Source organism: Scyliorhinus canicula, chromosome 14, assembly GCF_902713615.1.
Source record: "Scyliorhinus canicula chromosome 14, sScyCan1.1, whole genome shotgun sequence".
NCBI lineage: Eukaryota > Metazoa > Chordata > Chondrichthyes > Carcharhiniformes > Scyliorhinidae > Scyliorhinus > Scyliorhinus canicula.
In genome coordinates this window covers 68,320,890-68,341,921 of record NC_052159.1, presented here as the reverse complement: position 1 = coordinate 68,341,921, position 21,032 = coordinate 68,320,890, and the positions used below count along the sequence as shown (strand labels likewise).

Here is a 21,032-nt window from a genome sequence, read left to right as displayed (position 1 = left end):
GGCCAGAAAATCCCAGCCAAAAATCTCTTTATCCGTTAGAATATAGCTGAAACCTATGTGATGGGCTAAGGCCTATAATAATGCCTTGAAAGGAATTGGGAACAAAAAAAGAGATAATCAAAAACGTATGATTATGTAACAGCAGATTTGGGTTTTAAAACCTGCAGGTTGCAGGGTAACAGGAAAACAAAATGAAAGGAAACACAGCGGGCGGAAATCTCCGTTCCCGGGAAAAATCGGGAGGGCCATCGTGAACTCGGCCGAGTTTCACAACGGCCTCGGAGACCGCTCCTCGCCCCCTATTCTCCCCTCCCAGTGGGGCTAGGAGCGGCGCTCCGTAACTCTCGGCCGCGGGGGCGTCGCGCCAAGAATGACGCGGCCGGGAACTTCCGGTGGCGGCGATGACATAGGAAGCCGCACATTTGGGAGCTCCCGATTCAAACGGACTTTTCGGCTCTTTTTAGAGCCCAAAACGGAATTTTTTTCAACGTCTCATGGTGGGAGAAGGTGTGCTGATCGACTTTCTCCGCATTTCATGACTCGAACTCGGAGTGGAAAGGGGGAAAAAACGGCATCAGCTCCCCAGAAAGTACGGGGGAAGGATTCCAAGATGGCGGCCGGCGGAGCACCAGAGGAGTGGAAGCAATGGGCCCAGGAGCAGCAAGCTGCTCTCTTGCGCTGTTTTGCAGATTTCAAGGCTGAGGTGCTGAGCTCTCTGCAGGAAACGAATAAAAAGCTCTCGGAGATTCAGACGACCCAGGGTGCTGCCATCCAGGCGTTGCAGGCGCAGGCTACTGAACGAGAGGAGGAGGCCGTGGTCCTCGTGAGTAAGGTGGAGGGACTCGAGGCACTCCACAAGAAGTGGCAAGACCGCTTCGAGGAGCTTGATCACCGCATGAGGCGGAAAAATCTGAGGATTTTGGGCTGGAGGGGTCGGATCTGACAACTTACGTGGCCACGATGCTGAACTCGCTAGTGGGGGCAGGATCTTTCTATCTGCCCCTGGAGCTGGAGGGAGCCCACAGGGTACTGGCCAGGAGGCCTAAGGAGAGTGAACCCCCGCGTGCGGTGCTGGTGAGGTTCCACCGGTTCAGTGATCGGGAGTGTGTGCTGCTCTGGGCCAAGAAGGTGAAGAGCAGCAATTGGGAAAATGGGGTAGTACGGATCTACTAGGATTGGAGTGCAGAGGTGGCTAAGCGGCGGTCCGGGTTTAATCGGACGAAAGAGGTGCTCTACATGAAGAAGATAAAGTTTGGAATGTTGCAGCCTGCGCGCCTGTGGGTAACTTATTTGGGCCGGCATTATTATTTTGATTCCCCGGAGGAGGCGTGGGCCTTCGTGCGGACGGAGAAACTGGACTCGAACTAGGGGTTGGGGGTTGCGGGGTCGGTTGTAATGCTTTATTGTTGGTTTCTGCTGTTGCTGCGTTCTCTTTTTCTGTACTTTTGTAATTTTGATATGGTTATTTATTGGGGTGTTGTTCTGTTTTTTGTTGGGGGGGCATTGTTTGAGTTTTGTATCTTGCGGGGAGGGTTGGGGGGGTTTGTTGCATTCCATATCAGGTTGGGGGTATGGAGTGGGGCTGGTACTTGGGAGCTGCGTCAGAAGGGTGTGGTGGGGCAGTGCGAAAGCGCGGGCTTTCCTCTGGTTTCCCGTGTTGCGGGTCTGGGGGGTGGAGACGATGACCCGGGGGGGGGGCTTAACTGGTTCTTCCCCGCGCTGGAGCGGTGCCTGGAGGAGGGACAGGATGGGGGATGATCCCACTTTGGGAAGGGTCGGGTTTTTGGCGGGAGTTTCCGGGGTCAACAGAAGTTAGCTGACCCACGGAAGTACAATGGAGGACGATTCGCGGCTAGGAGGGTTCCTAGCCTGGGTGGGGGGAGGGAGGGGGGGGAAAGGGGAATACCAGGTTGCTGCTGGCAGGGTCAGGAAGCAGCTGGTGTGGGCCGGGGGGGACAGAGGTGAGGTGTTGTTGCTGTCGGGACTGGGTCGGGTGGGGGGTGCTGGCCTGGGGCGGGCAGTCGACGGGCTATGGCTAGTCGACGGGGAAGGGGGGCAGGACGCCCTCTGATCCGGTTGGTCACCTGGAATGCGAGAGGATTGAATGGGCCGGTGAAGCGGTCGAGGGTGCTTGCTTATCTGAGGGGGCTAAAGGCAGATGTGGCAATGCTTCAGGAGACCCACCTAAAGGTGGCGGACCAGGTCCAACTGAGGAAGGGGTGGGTGGGGCAGGTTTTCCACTCTGGGTTGGATGTGAAGAACCGGGGAGTGGTGATTCTGGTGGAGAAAAATGTATCGTTTGAGGCATCTGAGGTGGTGGCGGATAAGGGGGGTAGGTATGTTATGGTTAGGGGCAGGCACTAGCAAGGTGGTACTTGCTAGTGTGTATGCCCCAAATTGGGACGATGCGGGCTTTATGAGACGTATGCTGGGACGGGTCCCGGATCTAGAGGCGGGAGGTCTGATTATGGGGGGGGCGGGGGGGGACTTCAATACGGTGTTGGATCCTTCACTGGATCGGTCCAGTTCAAGGACGGGTAGGAGGCTGGCGGCGGCCAAGGTACTGAGAGGGTTTATAGACCAGATGGGAAGGGTGGATCCATGGGGGTTTGTGAGGCCGAGGGCACGGGAATACTCTTTCTTCTCCCACGTACACAGGGTTTATTCTCGCATAGACTTCTTCGTGGTGAGTAGGGGACTGATTCCGAGAGTGGAGGAGGCCGAATATTCGGCCATTGCAATCTCCGACCACGCTCCGCATTGGACGGAGTTGGCGATGGGGGAGGTGCGGGACCAGCGCCCGTTGTGGCGGTTGGATGTGGGGCTGTTGGCGGAGGAGGAGGTGCGTAGGAGGGTCCGGGCAAGTATTGAGGGGTACCTCGAGGTGAATGGTACGGGGGAGGTCCAGGTGGGGATGGTCTGGGAACCATCCCCAGGGTCAGGAAGGAGCTGGTGTGGGCCGGGGGGGACAGAGGTGAGGTGTTGTTGCTGTGGGGACTGGGTCGGGCGGGGGGTGCTGGCCTGGGGCGGGCAGTCGACGGGCTATGGCTAGTCGACGGGAAGGGGGGCGGGACGCCCTCTGATCCGGTTGGTCACCTGGAATGCGAGAGGATTGAATGGGCCGGTGAAGCGGTCGAGGGTACTTGCTTATCTGAGGGGGCTAAAGGCAGATGTGGCAATGCTTCAGGAGACCCACTTGAAGGCAGTGATTCGTGGGGAGCTGATATCCATCCGGGCACACAGGGAGAGGAGCGAGAGGAGTGAGTGGGATAGACTGGTGGGGAAGATGCTGGAGGTAGATAGGAGGTACGCTGAGGCAGCAGAGGAGGGACTGTTGGGGGAGAGGCGCAGCCTACAGGCTAAATTTGATTTGCTGACCACTAGAAAGGCGGAGGCACAGTGGAGGAAGGCACAAGGGGCAGTGTACGAACATGGTGATAAGGCGAGTAGGATGCTGGCTCATCAGCTCCGCAAGCGGGATGTGGCTAAGGAAATTGCTGGAGTGAGAGACAAGAGTGGGAATGTGGTGCGGAAGGGGGTAGAGGTGAATGAGGTCTTCAAGGACTTTTACGGGGAACTGTACCGGTCGGAGCCAACAATGGAGAGGAGGGGAATGGAGAGGTTTCTCGACGGGCTATCTTTCCCGAAGGTGCAGGAGGAGAAGGTGGAGGGGCTGGGTGCGCCGATTGAGCTGGAGGAGCTGGTTAAGGGGATCGGGCAGATGCAGTCAGGGAAGGCGCCGGGGCCGGATGGGTTCCCGGTGGAATTTTATAAAAAGTTTGTGGACCTAGTGGGCCCCTTGCTGGTGCGGACACTCAATGAAGCGTGGGAAGGGGGGACTTTGCCCCCGACGATGTCGCGGGCGCTGATTTCGTTAATCTTAAAGAGGGACAAGGACCCCCAGCAGTGTGGTTCATACAGGCCCATATCTCTCCTTAATGTGGATGCCAAGATGCTGGCAAAAATCCTGGCCACAAGGATAGAGTACTGTGTGCCAGGGGTCGTAAACGAGGATCAGACAGGTTTTGTGAAGGGAAGGCAGCTGAACACGAATGTGCAGAGATTGTTGAATGTCATCATGATGCCGGCGATTGAGGGGGAAGCAGAGATAGTGGTGGCGCTGGATGCAGAGAAGGCCTTCGATAGAGTGGAGTGGGGGTACTTATGGGAGGTGTTGGGGAGGTTTGGATTTGGTGAAGGGTTCATTAGATGGGTAAGGCTGCTATATGAGGCCCCGATGGCGTGTGTGGCCCCGAATGGGAGGAGGTCGGAGTACTTCCGGCTTTACCGAGGGACCAGGCAGGGTTGCCCCTTGTCCCCCTTGTTGTTTGCATTGGCGATCGAGCCGTTGGTGATGGCGTTGAGAGATTCAGGGAGGTGGAGAGGTTTGGTGCGAGGTGGGGAGGAACATAGGGTGTCGTTGTATGCCGATGACCTGCTGCTGTATGTGGCGGACCCGATGGGAGGGATGCCGGGGGTGATGGAGCTGCTAGCTGAGTTTGGGTCCTTTTCAGGCTATAAACTAAATCTAGGCAAGAGTGAGGTGTTTGTGGTGCACCCTGGAGACCAGGAGGAAGGAATTGGTAGGCTCCCGCTTAGGAGGGCAGGGGAGAGTTTTAGGTACCTGGGGGGGCAGGTGGCCAGGGACTGGGGGACTCTTCACAAGCATAATTTCACCAGGCTTGTGGATCAGATGGAGGAGGAGTTCAAGAGGTGGGACATGCTGCCATTGTCGTTGGCGGGGAGGGTGCAGTCCATCAAAATAACGTGCTTCCGAGGTTCTTGTTCCTCTTTCAGTGCCTGCCCATCTTCATCCCCAGGGCCTTCTTTAGGAGGGTGACTAGCAGTATTTTGAGCTTTGTGTGGGCACATAGGACTCCGAGAGTGAGGAGGGTGTTCCTGGAGCGAGGGAGGGATAGAGGCGGGCTGCCATTGCCCAACCTTCTGGGGTACTATTGGGCAGCCAATGTGTCAATCGTGCGTAAATGGATGATGGAGGGGGAGGGGCGGCATGGAAAAGAATGGAGATGGCGTCATGTAGAGGTACGAGCCTGGGTGCCTTGGCAACGGCGCCGCTGCCGCTCTCTCCTAAGAGGTTTACCACGAGCCCGGTGGTGGCGGCGACCCTAAGAATCTGGGGACAGTGAAGACGGCATCGGGGGGAAACAGGGGGCTCGATGGAGGCTCCATTAGGTGGAAATCATCGGTTCATCCCGGGGAACACTGATGGGGGATTTAGGGGGTGGCAAAGGGTGGGCATCAGTAAATTGAGGGACCTGTTTATTGGCGGGAGGTTTGCGGGCTTGGGGGACCTGGAAGATAAATTTGGGCTCCCCCAAGGGAACATGTTCAGATACTTGCAGGTAAAGGCGTTTGCTAGGCGACAGATAGAGGAGTTCCCTTTGCTGCCCTCGCGGGGGGCAATGGACAGAGTGCTTTCGGGGGTGTGGGTCGGAGAGGGGAAGGTGTCTGATATTTATAAGGTAATGCAGGAGGTGGAGGAGTCGTCAGTGGAGGAGCTGAAGGCTAAATGGGAGGGGGAACTTGGGGAGCAGATAGAGGACGGGACTTGGGCGGATGCCTTGGAGAGAGTCAACGCTTCCTCCTCATGTGCGAGGCTTAGTCTCATCCAATTTAAGGTGCTGCACCGGGCCCACATGTCCGGGACTAGGATGAGTAGGTTCTTTGGGGGTGAGGACAGGTGCACCAGATGTTCGGGGAGTCCTGCGAACCACGCCCATATGTTCTGGGCATGCCCGGCACTGGGAGAATTCTGGAAGGGGGTGGCGGGGACGGTGTCGAGGGTGGTTGGATCCAGGGTCAAGCCAGGGTGGGGACTCGCGATTTTTGGAGTTGCGGTGGAGCCGGGAGTGCAGGAGGCGAAAGAGGCCGGTGTCCTGCCTTTGCGTCCCTCGTAGCCCGGCGGAGGATCTTGGTGCAGTGGAAAGATGCGAGGCCCCCAAGTGTGGAGACCTGGATCAGTGACATGGCGGGATTTATAAAATTGGAGAGGGTCAAATTTGCCCTGAGAGGATCAATACAAGGGTTCTATAAACGATGGCAGCCTTTTCTGGACTTCCTGGCTCAAAGATAGGTATCTTGAGCAGCAGCAACCTGGGTGGGGGAGGGGGGGGGTAAGAGGGGGGGTGTTCCTTATTGTAGTTTCTATTTTTTTTCTATGGTTATGTAACTTAACACTGTGTTAATTTAAGTTGTTGTTAATATGTTGTGTTGTTCATTGAGGAGGGGCGAATGTTTATGATGTTTATGATTGCTATTATTACTATTATTGTTATTGTTGGTATTTTATTATGGTTCGATGTTGTATAAATACAACATTTTTCAATAAAAATTATTTAAAAAAAAGAATGACGCGGCCGGCTCCAACCTGCGCATGCGCGGCTGATGTCATGATGCTGACGGCACGAACCCGCGCATGCGCGGTGGCCGTCTTTCCCCTCAGCTGTTCCGCAAGATGTGGTGGCTTGATCTTGCGGGGCACCGATCGCGGTCTGTCCCCTCCCGAGCACAGTCGTGGTGCTCTTTCCTTGCGAGGCCACCTACAAGCCCCAAACGGGCTTCTCACTCCCATTTCATGACGGCAGTGACCAGGTGTGTTTGCCGCGGTCGTGAAACGGCCGCGAACGGCAGGCCGCTCCGGGTCGGAGAATCGGCGTTCGCCGTGAAAAACCAGGGGGGCGTGAAATTTGTCAGGGGGCCCTCCCGCGATTCTCCCACCCGGTGTGGGGAGCGGAGAATCACGCCCAGCATTCCTTAGTTATATTCTGCACAAAACAGTTGAAAATATATCCTTTATGGCAAGTATTATATGTTGTAGCCTTTCCGAATGTGTACAACACAATTTGTATTCCTTATCTCCTGTTGATACATGATGGAAAAGTATACCAAAGAGTGTCTCAAGATTTTTTGAAGTATAATAACACTGGTTTGTACTCATTTTATCATAGACTGTTGTAATTATTTCTTTCTTCTCCCTCTCTAGTTTTACAGACGCCTTCTCACCTGTCTCTGCTGTAAACCCATTTCAGCATCCACTACTTCAAACCTATGCAGATCAAATAATACAATCCTCCAAAAAAAGTCTCAAGGTTATGACACACTGAATGAATGGTAATGTTCTGATGCTTTTAGAGAGTAGACGCTTTTAGAAGTAAGAGAGTATAGTAATTTCTAGCAATTTGTGATGCTAGATTATAAAAAACCCCAAATACTGAGTGGGAGCAAAGATTCCTATAGCTACATAATCATGAAGGAAGGCATCTTGCAATGAGATGAGAATATTTTTAAAAATAGTTCAGTCTATCTGTGAAGATTACATCCTTTAATATATACGATAATGCATTTAGAATAGTCAATTTTCTACTCAATCTTTGAGCTTTCAAAACCTTTGCAACCAGAAAGCTCTTGCTGAACATGCGGCTTTCTTATGACTTTGCATGGGAAATTAGGAATGTTGTGGGATGGAATTTAGTGCCGGATGAACGCGCAAGCATCATATTTAGATGTGCAGGTTGAAGATATCTCCGCGACTTGACAGAACTGTCACTTAGCACCAGCAGCAAATTTCTCATGAAATAAAATAAAAATAATATTCGGCCTGAACTTCCTCAGAGCGGCGATCAGTGTTGGATTGTCACTTGGTGCCCAATAACCTAGGTCAATTTTCTTCTGAGCATGTCTTGCCCAACCTTCCAACTCAGGCTGCATGAAATGAGGCAGAGCAGCTCATTCACAGTGCCCAGCGTCAAAGTCCAACTCCATCAAAGGGAAGGAGGACAGGCCCCTTTCTTGCAACAGTACTAACTTGATTGTTGGGAGGTCAGATCTCAGTGGGGCAAGTTGAGCCTCAATGGAGGGACTGGGGAGGAGTCTGACCTCGGTGGGGAAAGGTTGGGGGGGGGATTGTCGGACCTCAGTGGGGAAGGTTGGGAGGGGTGGGAGGGTCAGAGCTCCTTGGGTGCGAGGTTTGGATCATATATTCCAAGATGGTACCAGAGCATGGTGACCCTCTGGCCAAGATAGGTCAGGTTGGGAGTGGGTTGGCTCACATTGGGTGTGTGGAGTTTAAGTTAGCTATGGGTGGTGCTCTGGGTGCCATTTTGGGTTTGTTTGCGCAGGGACGGGGTTTGGTTTTGCTCGGGTCTATGTTGGGTTGGGTGGGGTGTGAGGAAGCGTCTCTTGAGGGTTGGGGTGTGTGGGTAGTTCCATGGTGGGGAGCTTAGTCCAGGGCAGTATAATAGTTACCCAAAATTTAGATATGATTTTGATTCTTCAAACCTTTTCTCTGTAACACTTGGCTTAAGCCAAATGTAACCACCTTAATTTTGAAATTAAATTGAATTTACAGGTATTTCCCAGCACAGGGCAATTGCCCAGAGGAAGTTTGCCTTTCTGGGCAATTTTCGTGCAAACCCTTATCTGCGAAGTTATAAAGGGGTTCTCAGACCATCTTTGTGATAGTCCTTGCTGGGGTGTTCAGATATTGCTAATATATATACCAGCTGAGAATTCTGAATTCTCCCTCTGTCCCCGAACAGGCGCCGGAATGTGGCGACAAGGGGCTTTTCGCAGTAACTTCATTGCAGTGTTAATGTAAGTTGACTTGTGATAATAAAGGTTATTTATTTATTATTTGTTCAACTGGGTAACTAATAGCTGGACAGTATAAATACATCTGTCGCAAAAAGTCTCTGGAATTACACATGGAGGGTGCTTCTGGAACAAAAAGGTGGAGAGTCCCACGTGCTAAGGAAATGCTGCATTGTCAGAAGTAGGGATAAATTATTAATAGGTGGGTTCAATAATAGCAGGTAATATGCTTTGTCAGAATACCTTCTAGACAGTGAAGATTAAAACAAACCCGATTGTATCTGCATTAAATTGAGGCCCCATCTGTATGTAAAAGATCTCACAGTACTTTTTGAAGATACCCTTGGCTACATTTCTGCCACAGTCAACATTGCTGAACAGGTTAACAATTTATTTCTCTTGTTGCTGTTGAAGGACCTTTATGTGTGCAAGTTGGCTGTTGTGTTTCATTACTTAACAATGATGACTACATTTCAAATGTTGTTCATTGATGCTAAAGCACTTTGGGGAAATTCTGAGGATGTGAATGCAAGTTTAACAATGGGTCCTCACATCCATATCTCAAGAGTAAGCATCACTGTGGGTCAAGATTATAAAGCTGTTGACTTTCCTGGGTGATTTGGGAGAGTCACTAGAGACAATGTGGTACCTACAGGACCTTGTATTACATGCCCGAAGCAGACAATGCTTCAAGTATTGGGAAGAAGGTGGGAGAAGAATTAGCAAAAAAACATGACATATACATGTGGTGATTGCTAATCTATATTATTAATTAATATAATTGAACATAACCACTCCGTAATGTTATCTGTAGTCAGTAGCATAATAAGAAAAGCTTTGCTGATAAGCATTGTTACTGTAATCTTCAGCAATGTCTTCATAAAGAGCTGTAATACCATTTCTGAAATGATTTAATAATAATCTTTTATTAATGTCATAAGTAGGCTTACATTCACACTGCAATGAAGTTACTGTGAAAATCAATATTCATGCATTCCATGTGCATCATAACAAAAGTAACCAAGGGGGAAATGTATTTGCTATTCAAAATGTACGCACGTCGGTAAAATAATTTGATCCAATTTGATGCAATTAAGCAATCCTTTAAAAGCGTTAAATATGTTATATTGCAACATAAAATCCTGGCACTATATTGCAACCAATACAACTGGTGAATTTGGTGAAATGTCGAAGAATTGTTAATTTCCTTTTTTTTGGTAAAGTTTTTCTTTTCTCTTTCCTGTATATGGTGTTTTGCTCAAAGCATTTTGATCGCGAATGTATGTTCACTGAATTCCAAATACAAATAAATATTGGGCGCGATTCCCTGGCCTTGGGGATGGGGAGTATGGGGGGGGGGGGGGGGGGGGGGGGGGATGGGGAGAATGGGCGAGTGGGGAATATGGGGGTGGGGAGTTTGGTGGGGGAGAGTATGTATGGGGTTGGGATGGTCGGGTGTCTGGTGCAAACCCACCCGAGCGGCCCGGTGGAGGTCGTTGACCTTCTTGCGGCACTGGGTGCTGGTCTTCCTGGTCACAATCCCCAAGCTGACTGCCGCTGCCTTCCTCCCAGGTGGCAGTGGCTGCCCTGTGGCTGACCCTCTGTGATGCTCGGGGGAACAGGATATCCTGTCTGGCCTCGACCACTTTCAGTAGTCTGCCCAGATCAACATGGCCTAATCGTGGGCCTGGTTGTCTGGGTGTCATGGAAGTGAGCTGAGTGGGAATGACTGTGCAGGAGTATTTAAAGTGCTGCTCACACTTGTTAATGGGGGGCTGGCTAACGTGATTCTGGCAAATTAGCCGGAGGCACCATGATTTGCAGCAAGAAGGCCATGGGGCCTCGTTAATTGGATCGATTAACGTTTTATAGCAATAACAGCCTTGCCAGGCTCAGCGTCGGGAAGCTCGCAGAAGTTCCCGCTCGCTAGCAGTCTTAGATCATTTTGGGTTAAATCGCGCCCATTCTACCAAAACAAGCTGCTGCTTTCTTGTGTGTGGCTTTAATAAGGGTCCTCAGATTTTTGGGACCTTGAATGCCTAGGTCTCTCTGTTCATCCACATCCTCATTGAGTTACCATTAAGTATATGCTTCAATTTCTTGTTTTTTTGAACCTCGTACTTAGAACATAGAACATAGAACACTACAGCGCAGTACGGGCCCTTCGGCCCTCGATGTTGCGCTGACCTGTGAAACCATCTGAAGCCTATCTGACCTACACTATTCCATTTTCATCCATATGTCTATCCAGTGACCACTTAAATGCCCTTAAAGTTGGCGAGTCTACTACTGTTGCAGGCAGGGCGTTCCACACCCCTACTACTCTCTGAGTAAAGAAACTGCCTCTGATATCTGTCCTATATCTATCACCCCTCAATTTAAAGCTATGTCCCCTCGTGTTGGTCATCTCCATCCGAGGAAAAAGACTCTCACTGTCCACCCTATCTAACCCTCTGACTATCTTATATGTCTCTATTAAGTCACCTCTCAGCCTTCTCCTCTCTAATGAAAACAACCTCAATTCCCTGAGCCTTTCCTCGTAAGACCTTCCCTCCATACCAGGCAACATCCTAGTAAATCTCCTCTGAACCCTTTCCAAAGCTTCCACATCCTTCCTATAATGTGGCGACCAGAACTGCACGCAGTACTCCAGGTGCGGCCGCACCAGAGTTATGTACAGCTGCAGCATGACCTTGTGGTTCCGAAACTCAATCCCCCTGCTTATAAAGGCTAGCACACCATATGCCTTCTTAACAGCCCTATTAACCTGGGTGGCAACTTTCAGGGATTTATGTACCTGGATGCCGAGATCTCTCTGTTCATCTACACTACCAAGAATCTTGCCATTAGCCCAGTACTCTGCATCCCTGTTACTCCTTCCAAAGTGAACCACCTCACACTTTTCCGCATTAAACTCCATCTGCCACCTCTCAGCCCAGCTCTGCAGCTTATCTATGTCCCTCTGCATCCTATAACATCCTTCAGCACTATCCACAACTCCACCGACCTTCATGTCATCTGCAAATTTACTAACCCATCCTCCTACACCCTCTTCCAGGTCATTTATAAAAATGACAAACAGCAGTGGCCCCAAAACAGATCCTTGCGGTACACCACTAGTAACTGAACTCCAGGATGAACATTTGCCATCAACCACCACCCTCTGTCTTCTTTCAGCTAGCCAATTACTGATCCAAACCGCTAAATCATCTTCAATTCCATACTTCCTTATTTTCTGCAATAGCCTACCGTGGGGAAACTTATCAAACGCCTTACTGAAATCCATATACACCACATCAACAGCTTTACCCTGATCCACCTATTTGGTCACCTTCTCAAAAAACTCAATAAGGTTTGTGAGGCATGACCTACCCTTCACAAAACCGTGTTGAGTATCGCTAATCAACTTGTTCTTTTCAAGATGATTATAAACCCTATCTCTTATAACCTTTTCCAACATTTTACCCACAACCAAAGTAAGGCTCACAGGTCTATAATTACCAGGGTTGTCTCTACTCCCCTTCTTGAACAAGGGGACAACATTTGCTATCCTCCAGTCTTCCGGCACTATTCCTGTCGACAAAGACAACATAAAGATCAAGGACAAAGGCTCTGCAATCTCCTCCCTGGCTTCCCAGAGAATCCTAGGATAAATCCCATCTGGCCCAGGGGACTTATCTATTTTGACATTTTCCAAAATTGCTAACACCTCCTCCTTTTGAACCTCAATTCCATCTAGCCTGGTCGACTGAACCTGAGTGTTCTCCTCGACAACATTGTCTTTCTCCAGGGTAAACACTGACGAAAAATATCCATTTAACGCTTCCCCTATCTCCTCTGATTCCACACACAACTTTCCACTACTATCCTTGATTGGCCCTAATCTTACTCTCGTCATTCTTTTGTTCCTGATATACCTATAGAAAGCCTTAGGGTTTTCCTTGATCCTATCCGCCAACGACTTTTCGTGTCCTCTCCTCGCTCTTCTTAACTCTCCCTTTAGGTCCTTCCTGGCTAACTTGTAACTCTCAAGTGCCCTAACTGAGCCTTCATGTCTCATCCTAACATAAGCCTTCTTCTTCCTCTTGACAAGTGCTTCAACTTCCTTAGTAAACCACGGTTCCCTTGCTCGACAACTTCCTCCCTGCCTGACAGGTACATACTTATCAAGGACACGCAGTAGCTGTTCCTTGAAAAAGCTCCACATTTCGATTGTACCCATCCCCTGCAGTTTCCTTCCCCATCCTATACATCCTAAATCTTGCCGAATAGCACCATAATTGCCTTTCCCCCAGCTATAATTCTTGCCTTGCGGTATATACCTATCCCTGCCCATTGCTAAAGTAAACATAACCGAGTTGTGATCACTATCACCAAAGTGCTCACCTACATCTAACACCTGGCCAGGTTCATTACCCAGTACCAAATCCAATGTGGCCTCGCCCCTTGTTGGCCTGTCTACATACTGTGTCAGAAAACACTCCTGCACACACTGCACAAAAACTGACCCATCTATAGTACTCGAACTATAGTATTTCCAGTCAATATTTGGAAAGTTAAAGTCCCCCATAACAACTACCCTGTTACTCTCGCTCCTGTCGAGAATCATCTTTGCAATCCTTTCCTCTACATCTCTGGAACTATTCGGAGGTCTATAGACAACTCCCAACAGGGTGACCTCTCCTCTACTGTTCCTAACCTCGGCCCATACTACCTCAGTAGACGAGTCCTCAAGCGTCCTTTCTACCGCCGTAATACTTTCCTTGATTAACAATGCCACACCGCCCCCTCTTTTACCATCTTCTCTGTTCTTACAGAAACATCTAAATCCTGGAACCTGCAACAACCATTCCTGTCCCTGCTCTACCCATGTCTCCGAAATCGCCACAACATCGAGATCCCAGGTACCAACCCATGCTGCAAGCTCACCCACCTTATTCCGGATGTTCCTGCCGTTGAAGTAGACACACTTCAAACCAGCGTTCTGCTTGCCGGTGCCCTCTTTCGAACTTTTAACCCTATCCCTGACCTCACTACTCTCAACATCCTGTACACTGGGACTACAATTTAGGTTCCCATCCCTCTGCTGAATTAGTTTAAACCCCCCCGAAGAGCACTAGCAAATCTCCCCCCCCAGGATATTGGTACTTATCTACATTAACTTGAATTTGCGATCTGTCTGACATTCCTTTAATCTTTCTTCCTGAAGCATTTTACAGTCCCTCCTCACTATGTGCCAAACATCAGAATTTTGTTTAATCAGCAAATTTTGAGATTGAGATCCTAATACCCATTTATATATCATTTATACACAGAATGGGAGAAAATAAAGAACCAGTTCTGCCCCGGCATCACATTACTTCTAACCCTTTTCATGTCTGAATAACAGCCATTTATCTTAATTCTTCATCTCCCATCCATCAGTCAATTTTCTATTCATGTTGCTGCATTTCTTTTCACCATATGACTGAATTTTTTTTATCAAGCTTCAGGTGAGACACCCTATTGAATCCTTCAAAAATACACACACACTTTATGTACTGCATTCCCTTTATGAAATCAAATATTTCTTCATTTGATTAAGCATCGATACAAAGTGGGTTTTTATTTCTTTCCTTATTTTTTCGTTTTTCTCTTGAGGACTTTGATTAAGGTTTGTTAAGCTATGTTAAACCTATATAGAACTTGGCTAGACTGTACTTGGCCAGAACTGTGCACAATGACCATCATTTAGAAAAAAGGACATGGAGGCACTGGAAAATCTACAGAAAAGATTCACAAGGAAGATACCACAACTGAGAGGTTATAACTATCCAGAAAGCGTGAACAGGTTGAGCTGTTTTCTCCAGAAAAGAGGAAGCTGAGGCTTGACCTAATAGATCTTGAAAGTTTTAAAGAGCCGTGACAGGGTTAACATAGAAATGTTTTCATTTGTGAAGGGGTCCAAAATTAGGTGTCATAAATATTAGGTTCGGGATTCCCCAATCCCGCGGCAGAGTGTCCACGCCATCGTAAACGGCGTCGCATTTTATGACGGCGTGAACGGGCCACTCCCACGACTAATTCTGGCCCCTCCAGGGGGCCAGCACAGCACTGCAGCGGTTTGTGCTGCTCCAGCTGCAGATCCCAGTGCGAACTATACGCCGTGGGATCCGCGCATGCTCCAACGAGGACATGAGCAGTGGCACCGGTGCCAACACGCGCATGCACAGTGGCCTCCTTCAACGCACCGGCTCCGACGCAACATGGCGCAGGACTACAGGGGCTGGCGCAAAGGAAAGGAGGCCCCCAGCCACAGAGACCAGCCCGCCAATCGGTGGACCCCGATCACGGGCCATCGCGGGGTCATCGGAGCCCCCCCCCCCCCCCCCCCCCCCCCCCCCCCCCAGGATCGGACCCCCTCTCCCCACCCAAAGGCCGCCACCCGACCCTTACACGCGAGGTCCCGCCAGCTCAGAGTAGGTTAGAATGTCGCCGGCAGGACTTGGCTCTTTTCTTACAGCCCATCCGGCCAGAGAATCGGTGGGCTGACTGAATAGATCAGAGAATCCTGCCCAAGACAGTTACTTACAAAACAGTAAGGAATTCAGGAGAAACTTGCGACTACAGTGAATAAATGAAGTGACCAGCATATTTTGTTAAGGGGAAGCGAGATAAACACATGTGAGAAGGAAATAGATGGAAGCGCTGATCAGGTTCAGAGAAGTAGAATGGGGAGAGGCCCATGTGGAACGTAAAATCTGGTGCTGATGGTCTCAATATGATAATAATAGTAGCTTATTGTCACAGGTAGACTTCAATGAAATTACTGTGAAACGCCCCTAGTCACCACATTCCGGCGCCTGTTCGGGGAGGCTGGTACGGGAATTGAACATGCGCTGCTGGCATTGTTCTGCATTACAAGCCAGCTGTTTATCTCATTGTGCTAAACCAGCCCCCATTAGCAATTTATGTTGCTGCATTTATTTTGCACCATATGACTGAATTTTTCTATAAAACCTCTTGTGAGACACCCTGTTCAATTCTTCAAAAATATATATGGGGTGGAATTTAATGGGGAAAGAAAATCAGAATCCGCTTTTGGGCATGTTTAGTGGGGTGTATAGCTGCATTGCAGCGTTGGGAACATCCTGCTATTCAATGGCACTTTTTTAAATCCCTCATTCAAACTGCAGAGGGAGTCCCAACAACCTCCCCAATCCAAAATTGTCAACTTATCTCGCAGAGGATCCCGTCAGCCCATGCAGAGTTGTTTATTCAATGGCACTTCACTCTTTTTTTGTCCTCAGTGAAGAATTCCCCATCGAGGCTGCACTTACATAATTTCTGCACTGACGAGCTCAGCTCGCCACTGCAGGATGAGTACTTTGGGCCGCCATTTATAAAGGCAGCTCCAATCTTTCGAATCCCTCTCAGCTTCTAGACCCCCCACTGCATTCATCCTACCTCTTCCTGGGTCTTCGAGTCCTCCCTCATGCCACCTTTTAAGGGCAAAACACCCTGGGCCTGACCCCTGGCACAGACAAGCCAGCACCATGGCACTGCCATCTCTGCCAGCCTGGCACAATGGCAGTGCCACCCAGACACCACCAGAATGGCACTGCCAGGGTGCCCAGGTGGCAGTGCCATTGTGCCATACTGGCAGTGCCAAGTTGCCCAGCTGCCAGCCGGAGTGCCAGGGTACCAACCTGCACAGAACCTGATCACCCAGGGGTCTCCAAAGGTCTGGGAGACTCCCCCAGGTGCTGCTACAACTGGTCCACGTTAGTGAGCCTAATGGCTCATCTAAATATGCAGATCTGGATCACGACCAGTGAGGACAAGATCCAGATCACCACGTCTCGCAAGGTTCGGTTAAATCTCACAAGACGTCTCAAGCGTCACGGAGATTCAACAGCCTTGGCGCGTCACCAAGTCTGATGCAATGAGACCAGTTACTCCCGTTCATACACTTTATTTTCTTCATACTCTTTACCTGTGCAAAAGACTCAATTGGAATTGTTGAATATGCCTTGACTGATAAACTCTTGCTGATTACACTACGCATTTCTAAATTCATATCAATGTTATTTTGTGTTATTAATTCTGAGCATTTGTCCACAACTGAGATTAGACTAACCGGTCCATGGTCAATTGGTTTATCAATCTGCTCTTTCCTGAATGAGGGTACAATATTAGCTTCTACAGAACAATTTATATGCTTTGGGAGAATTGAAAAATTGTGCTTAAATATATCATCTCGCTGATTTCCTTCAACAGAAGTATAGTGTCCGCAATTAAGTTCATGTCACTTTTCAAAACAAATTAATTTTTTTCTGTATCTAACGATATTTGAACTTGTGTCATAATTTTTAAATTCCAGGTATATTCCGTTAGCAAAGAAACGAGTTTCCATTACAAGTTGAGCATCCTTATCTGAAATACTTGGGGCCGAATGTGTATCAGATTTGGGAATTTTCCGGTTTTTGGAATATAATGTGCATCTGCAGCACGTTGGGAACTGCACATGTATGGCCTGTTGGAAACTACACATGTGTGGCGTGTTGGAAATTGCGCATGTGCAGTGCTTTGGGAACTGTGCATGTGCAATGCGTTGGGACCTGTGCATGTGCAGCGCTTTGGGACCTGTGCATGTGCAGTGCGTTGGGACCTGTGCATGTGCAGTGTGTTGGGACCTGTGCATGTGCAGCGCTTTGGGACCTGTGCACGTGCAGCGCTTTGGGACCTGTGCATGTGCAGTGCATTGGAACCTGTGCATGGCCCAGGACTCGTCACATCATGTTGGTGCTCGAATAAAAGTGTGGATTTTGAAATTTGGGGGGTTTTTGGAATTTCGGAAAAGGAATGCTCAACTGTACTTGTTTGCTGTACAATTAAACTGCATCGAAACGAGGAAAGATAGACTTACCAATGAAGCCAGAGGAGGGAGGGTTTGGCTGTATTTTTTCCTGAGTGTTTTCCTGAATAATATCCCAAAGCTGCCAGACAAATTTTGGATGTAGAATGTAGAAAGGCTGGTCAGGATTCTTTCTTCTATATCGCAAATAGGGCATGAACAGGTTGTAATCTGGTTTCTTGTACCACTGAGGAGCAGAGTGCATTAAAAGGAGATTAAATAGCTCACTCTCAATGACAGAGAGAAAGAAGACTCTTTATTATTATTCTCATCATTTACAAAACTGACAAACAAAGCAATAAACTATTTTATGTAAAATCAGAAGTCAGAAAAAAAATTGCAATTTCTATTGATCTTGTAGACCAAATGCTCATGACATGGTTAAATCTCAGATAATTACTACGATTATTTGTTAATCATCCTAAATAATAAAAGCATATATTTATGGTAGTTCAATAGAATCAAGTAATATTTATGCCTGCCCTGTGCATTTTGTTTTCATTTTTGTATAATCATATCTGGAGTATATGGGGTTCAAGTGGACAGCACTTCTTCATAATTACATCAACATAAGAACAAAATAGATTTGATTTTCATTAAGTGACACGTAATGTTCAAGAAAAGATAAAGAAAACCTATCCCTTATGTTGTCCATTTACCTTAAACTATTCTTCTCCGTCAGTATAACGTACTTTTTGATTATCAGTTTTATGCTACAGCTATGTTTGTCTTTCAGTGTAAGTTCTTATTTATAGGGGAGAATTTTTTTTAACCTGACTGAATTGTGCCATCTACTGCAAGTCCTGAAGCGCACCAACATTCTTCAAAGATCTGTGCATCTTGTGCCTTTGTGCAATATGTATAAAAGTCATGCACTGTTTGCAGTGAGGTCCTGAGTATTGGGAAAAGACAGTGTCCAAAATATGCTGCCAGTACAATCAGATCCACCCTGTCAGTAAGGTTTTCCAAGCACAAGTATTACTTTATCAACTTCCCATACTGAGGTTGTTCCTCTGCAGCTCCTTGCCTGCATCCCCGCCCCTTTCCTTAGCTAGCACCCTCTATTCCTCTCCTCCATCTGGCATACCCCTTCATTCTCCTCCTCCACTCTTCTCCTTTTGGTGCTATCTTGGTCCAATTGTCATCCTGTCCTCTGACATAACCTGGATTCATGATAACCGCGGAAAGAAAGAGTTTGAGAGGAGCGAACCACGATAAAACTAGGTCCAAGAGCGGACCTGTGAAAGGGGCGAAAGGCAATCATATTAGAGAGGACCTGGGGAAGGTGAGAAAGGCGACAGCTGATGAAACCAAACCCAAGAGCAGGACTGCAGGAGAGCGGGAGGAGCAGTGAGTTGAGTTTTTTGAGTAGGTAATGGGGAAAGAATCGATGAATGAGAGATGACCTCAATGAAGCGTATAAGAATCTGAAGGCTAGGGTAGACAGTGAAAGAGGTTGTTTCCTCTGGATGGGGAATCTACAGCACAGTCTAATACGGGGTTAAATCATTGAGGACTGAAATGAGACATTTCTTCACACAAACGATTGTGAATCTTGGGAATTCTTTGGCCAGACAGCTGTGCATGTTCCATTTTAAAAAATTCAATCAGGGGATGTGGGCATCACTGGCTGGGCCAGTATTTATTGCCCACCCCTAATTGCCCTTGATCCATTTCAGAAGGCATTTAATAGTCAATCACACTTTTGTGGGTCTGGAGTCACATATAGGTCTGACAATTAGTTTTATGGCCATCATTAAACTTTTCGATTATAGATTTTTATTGAATTCAAATTGCACCAATTGCCGTGGTGTGATTCAAACCCTGGTCTCCACATTATTGTCCTGGATCTCTGGTTTAATAATCCAGTGACAATACCACTATGCCACTGCATAATGGAATATATATAAGGTTGAGATCGCAGATCTTTGGGACAGGACGTTTAGCCCCAATGTGAGGTCGAACAGCAAGGTACATGGGCGCACAGCATCACCGGTCTTCTGCCCCGACTCAGTTCTCTGGAGCTAGTATCGTTGTGATGGAAGGCTGCCAAATGAGCCAGTTAAATGCCTATTAAGGCCTATTGTAGAGGTGTGTGGAATTTTTAAGTCAAATTTTTAAGACCCTTCATAGCATTGGGGACTATGTTCCTAGTGGGAAGAACCCACCAGAGGTGCACAGGTGAATGCAGCCCATAGGGGGCAGTGCTAAGGGGGTGGGGGGGGGGGGGGGGGGGGGGGTGGGGGGAGGTGTTCCTTAGCAGGGGGGGGGGGGGGGGGGTGTGCGGGAGTTCGACCCTGAGGATTGGGGGTGGAGTGGGGGAGTGATGAGAGGGGTGTTTCTATTTTTTTATGTTTTAAAAACCAAAGTTGCAGCATGATGTCATGGGACCCGCCTCTTACTTTTTTTTCTCAATCAGTTTAAAAATATGGCGGGTAAACCCAATAACACCACTTGCCGGATACCCTTTATTTTTCCCACCTGAGAGGGTACTTTGCCAAAAAATGGCAAAATTCTGCCTGTAGTTATTATTTGAATAGAGAGGGACTGCAGAACTCTATGGTGCAGAGGTATATGAATCACAAAAGGTTGGCATATAAATACTGCAAGTGATTAGGATGGAAAATGAAATACTGGCATTTATTGTAAGGGGACTAGAACATAAAAGTAGGGAAGTGTTGCTGCAGCTGTACACGGCTGTAGTTGGACCACATCTGGAGTGTTGTGTACAGTTTTGATCTCCTCACGTAACTGATATATTTGCATTAGTTACAATGGAAAGATCAGTAACTGTTTTATTTAAATACTTCAGACTTAATGGGATGAATATTAAACCCATCCCCACAATTGGAAGGAGAGTGTTGATGGGGGGGGGGGGGGGGGGGGATATTTCAAAGTAATACTTAAAGGAGGCTGTAACAGTGCAACTGAGAGGCTGATATGAATTTATCAGCAATGGGCCAATTTTCCCAGAGCTCAGGAAACCCAGCAGGTAAATGAAAACAGAAGCTGCCAAATGCAGCAGGTAATTGCTTTTCTAGCACTGCTTGTGGGCCAGGAGGAGCAGGAGTGACTAATAAAGAAAAATGAATTGATTAATTAATAAAAGTAATCCTTCTACTATGGCTAGAAATTTGGACCAGAAACCTTCAGGATTCTGGCGCCTATTCGGGGAGACTGGTACGGGAATTGAACCCGTGCTGCTGGCCTTGTTCTGCATTACAAGCCAGCTGTTTAGTCCACTATGCCCCTATTTTACCTGCGACAATAGAAAGCATCAGCTGTGAGTCATGAATCTTTGTCAGCACCTTATTTGATAACTTAAATTAGGTGCGTTTATTTCAATTTAACAAAACAGATCCTGCTTACTTTGTAAATATGGATCATTTAAGATATTAAGTGGTATTCATATTTCCCATGATTACTATTCTCTACATTTTAAAATATTCTCAAAATATGCAAGAAGCCATTTTAAAATTATGAATGGGTATAATGAATTTCTATTATTAACAGCTGGTATATTGAG

The 21,032-nt window shown here is 47.9% G+C and overlaps 1 protein-coding gene across 2 annotated transcripts in view; it reads right to left on the bottom strand.

Moving 5' to 3' along the window:
* The window catches only part of st6gal2a (ST6 beta-galactosamide alpha-2,6-sialyltranferase 2a), a 157,550-nt gene that overhangs the window by 2,747 nt on the left and 133,771 nt on the right, over positions 1-21,032 (bottom strand). For both annotated transcript variants that reach the window (XM_038818876.1, XM_038818877.1), the window contains exon 6: positions 17,519-17,693. In XM_038818876.1, coding sequence (XP_038674804.1) covers positions 17,519-17,693 — 175 coding nt within the window. The remainder of the gene's footprint in view (positions 1-17,518; positions 17,694-21,032) is intronic.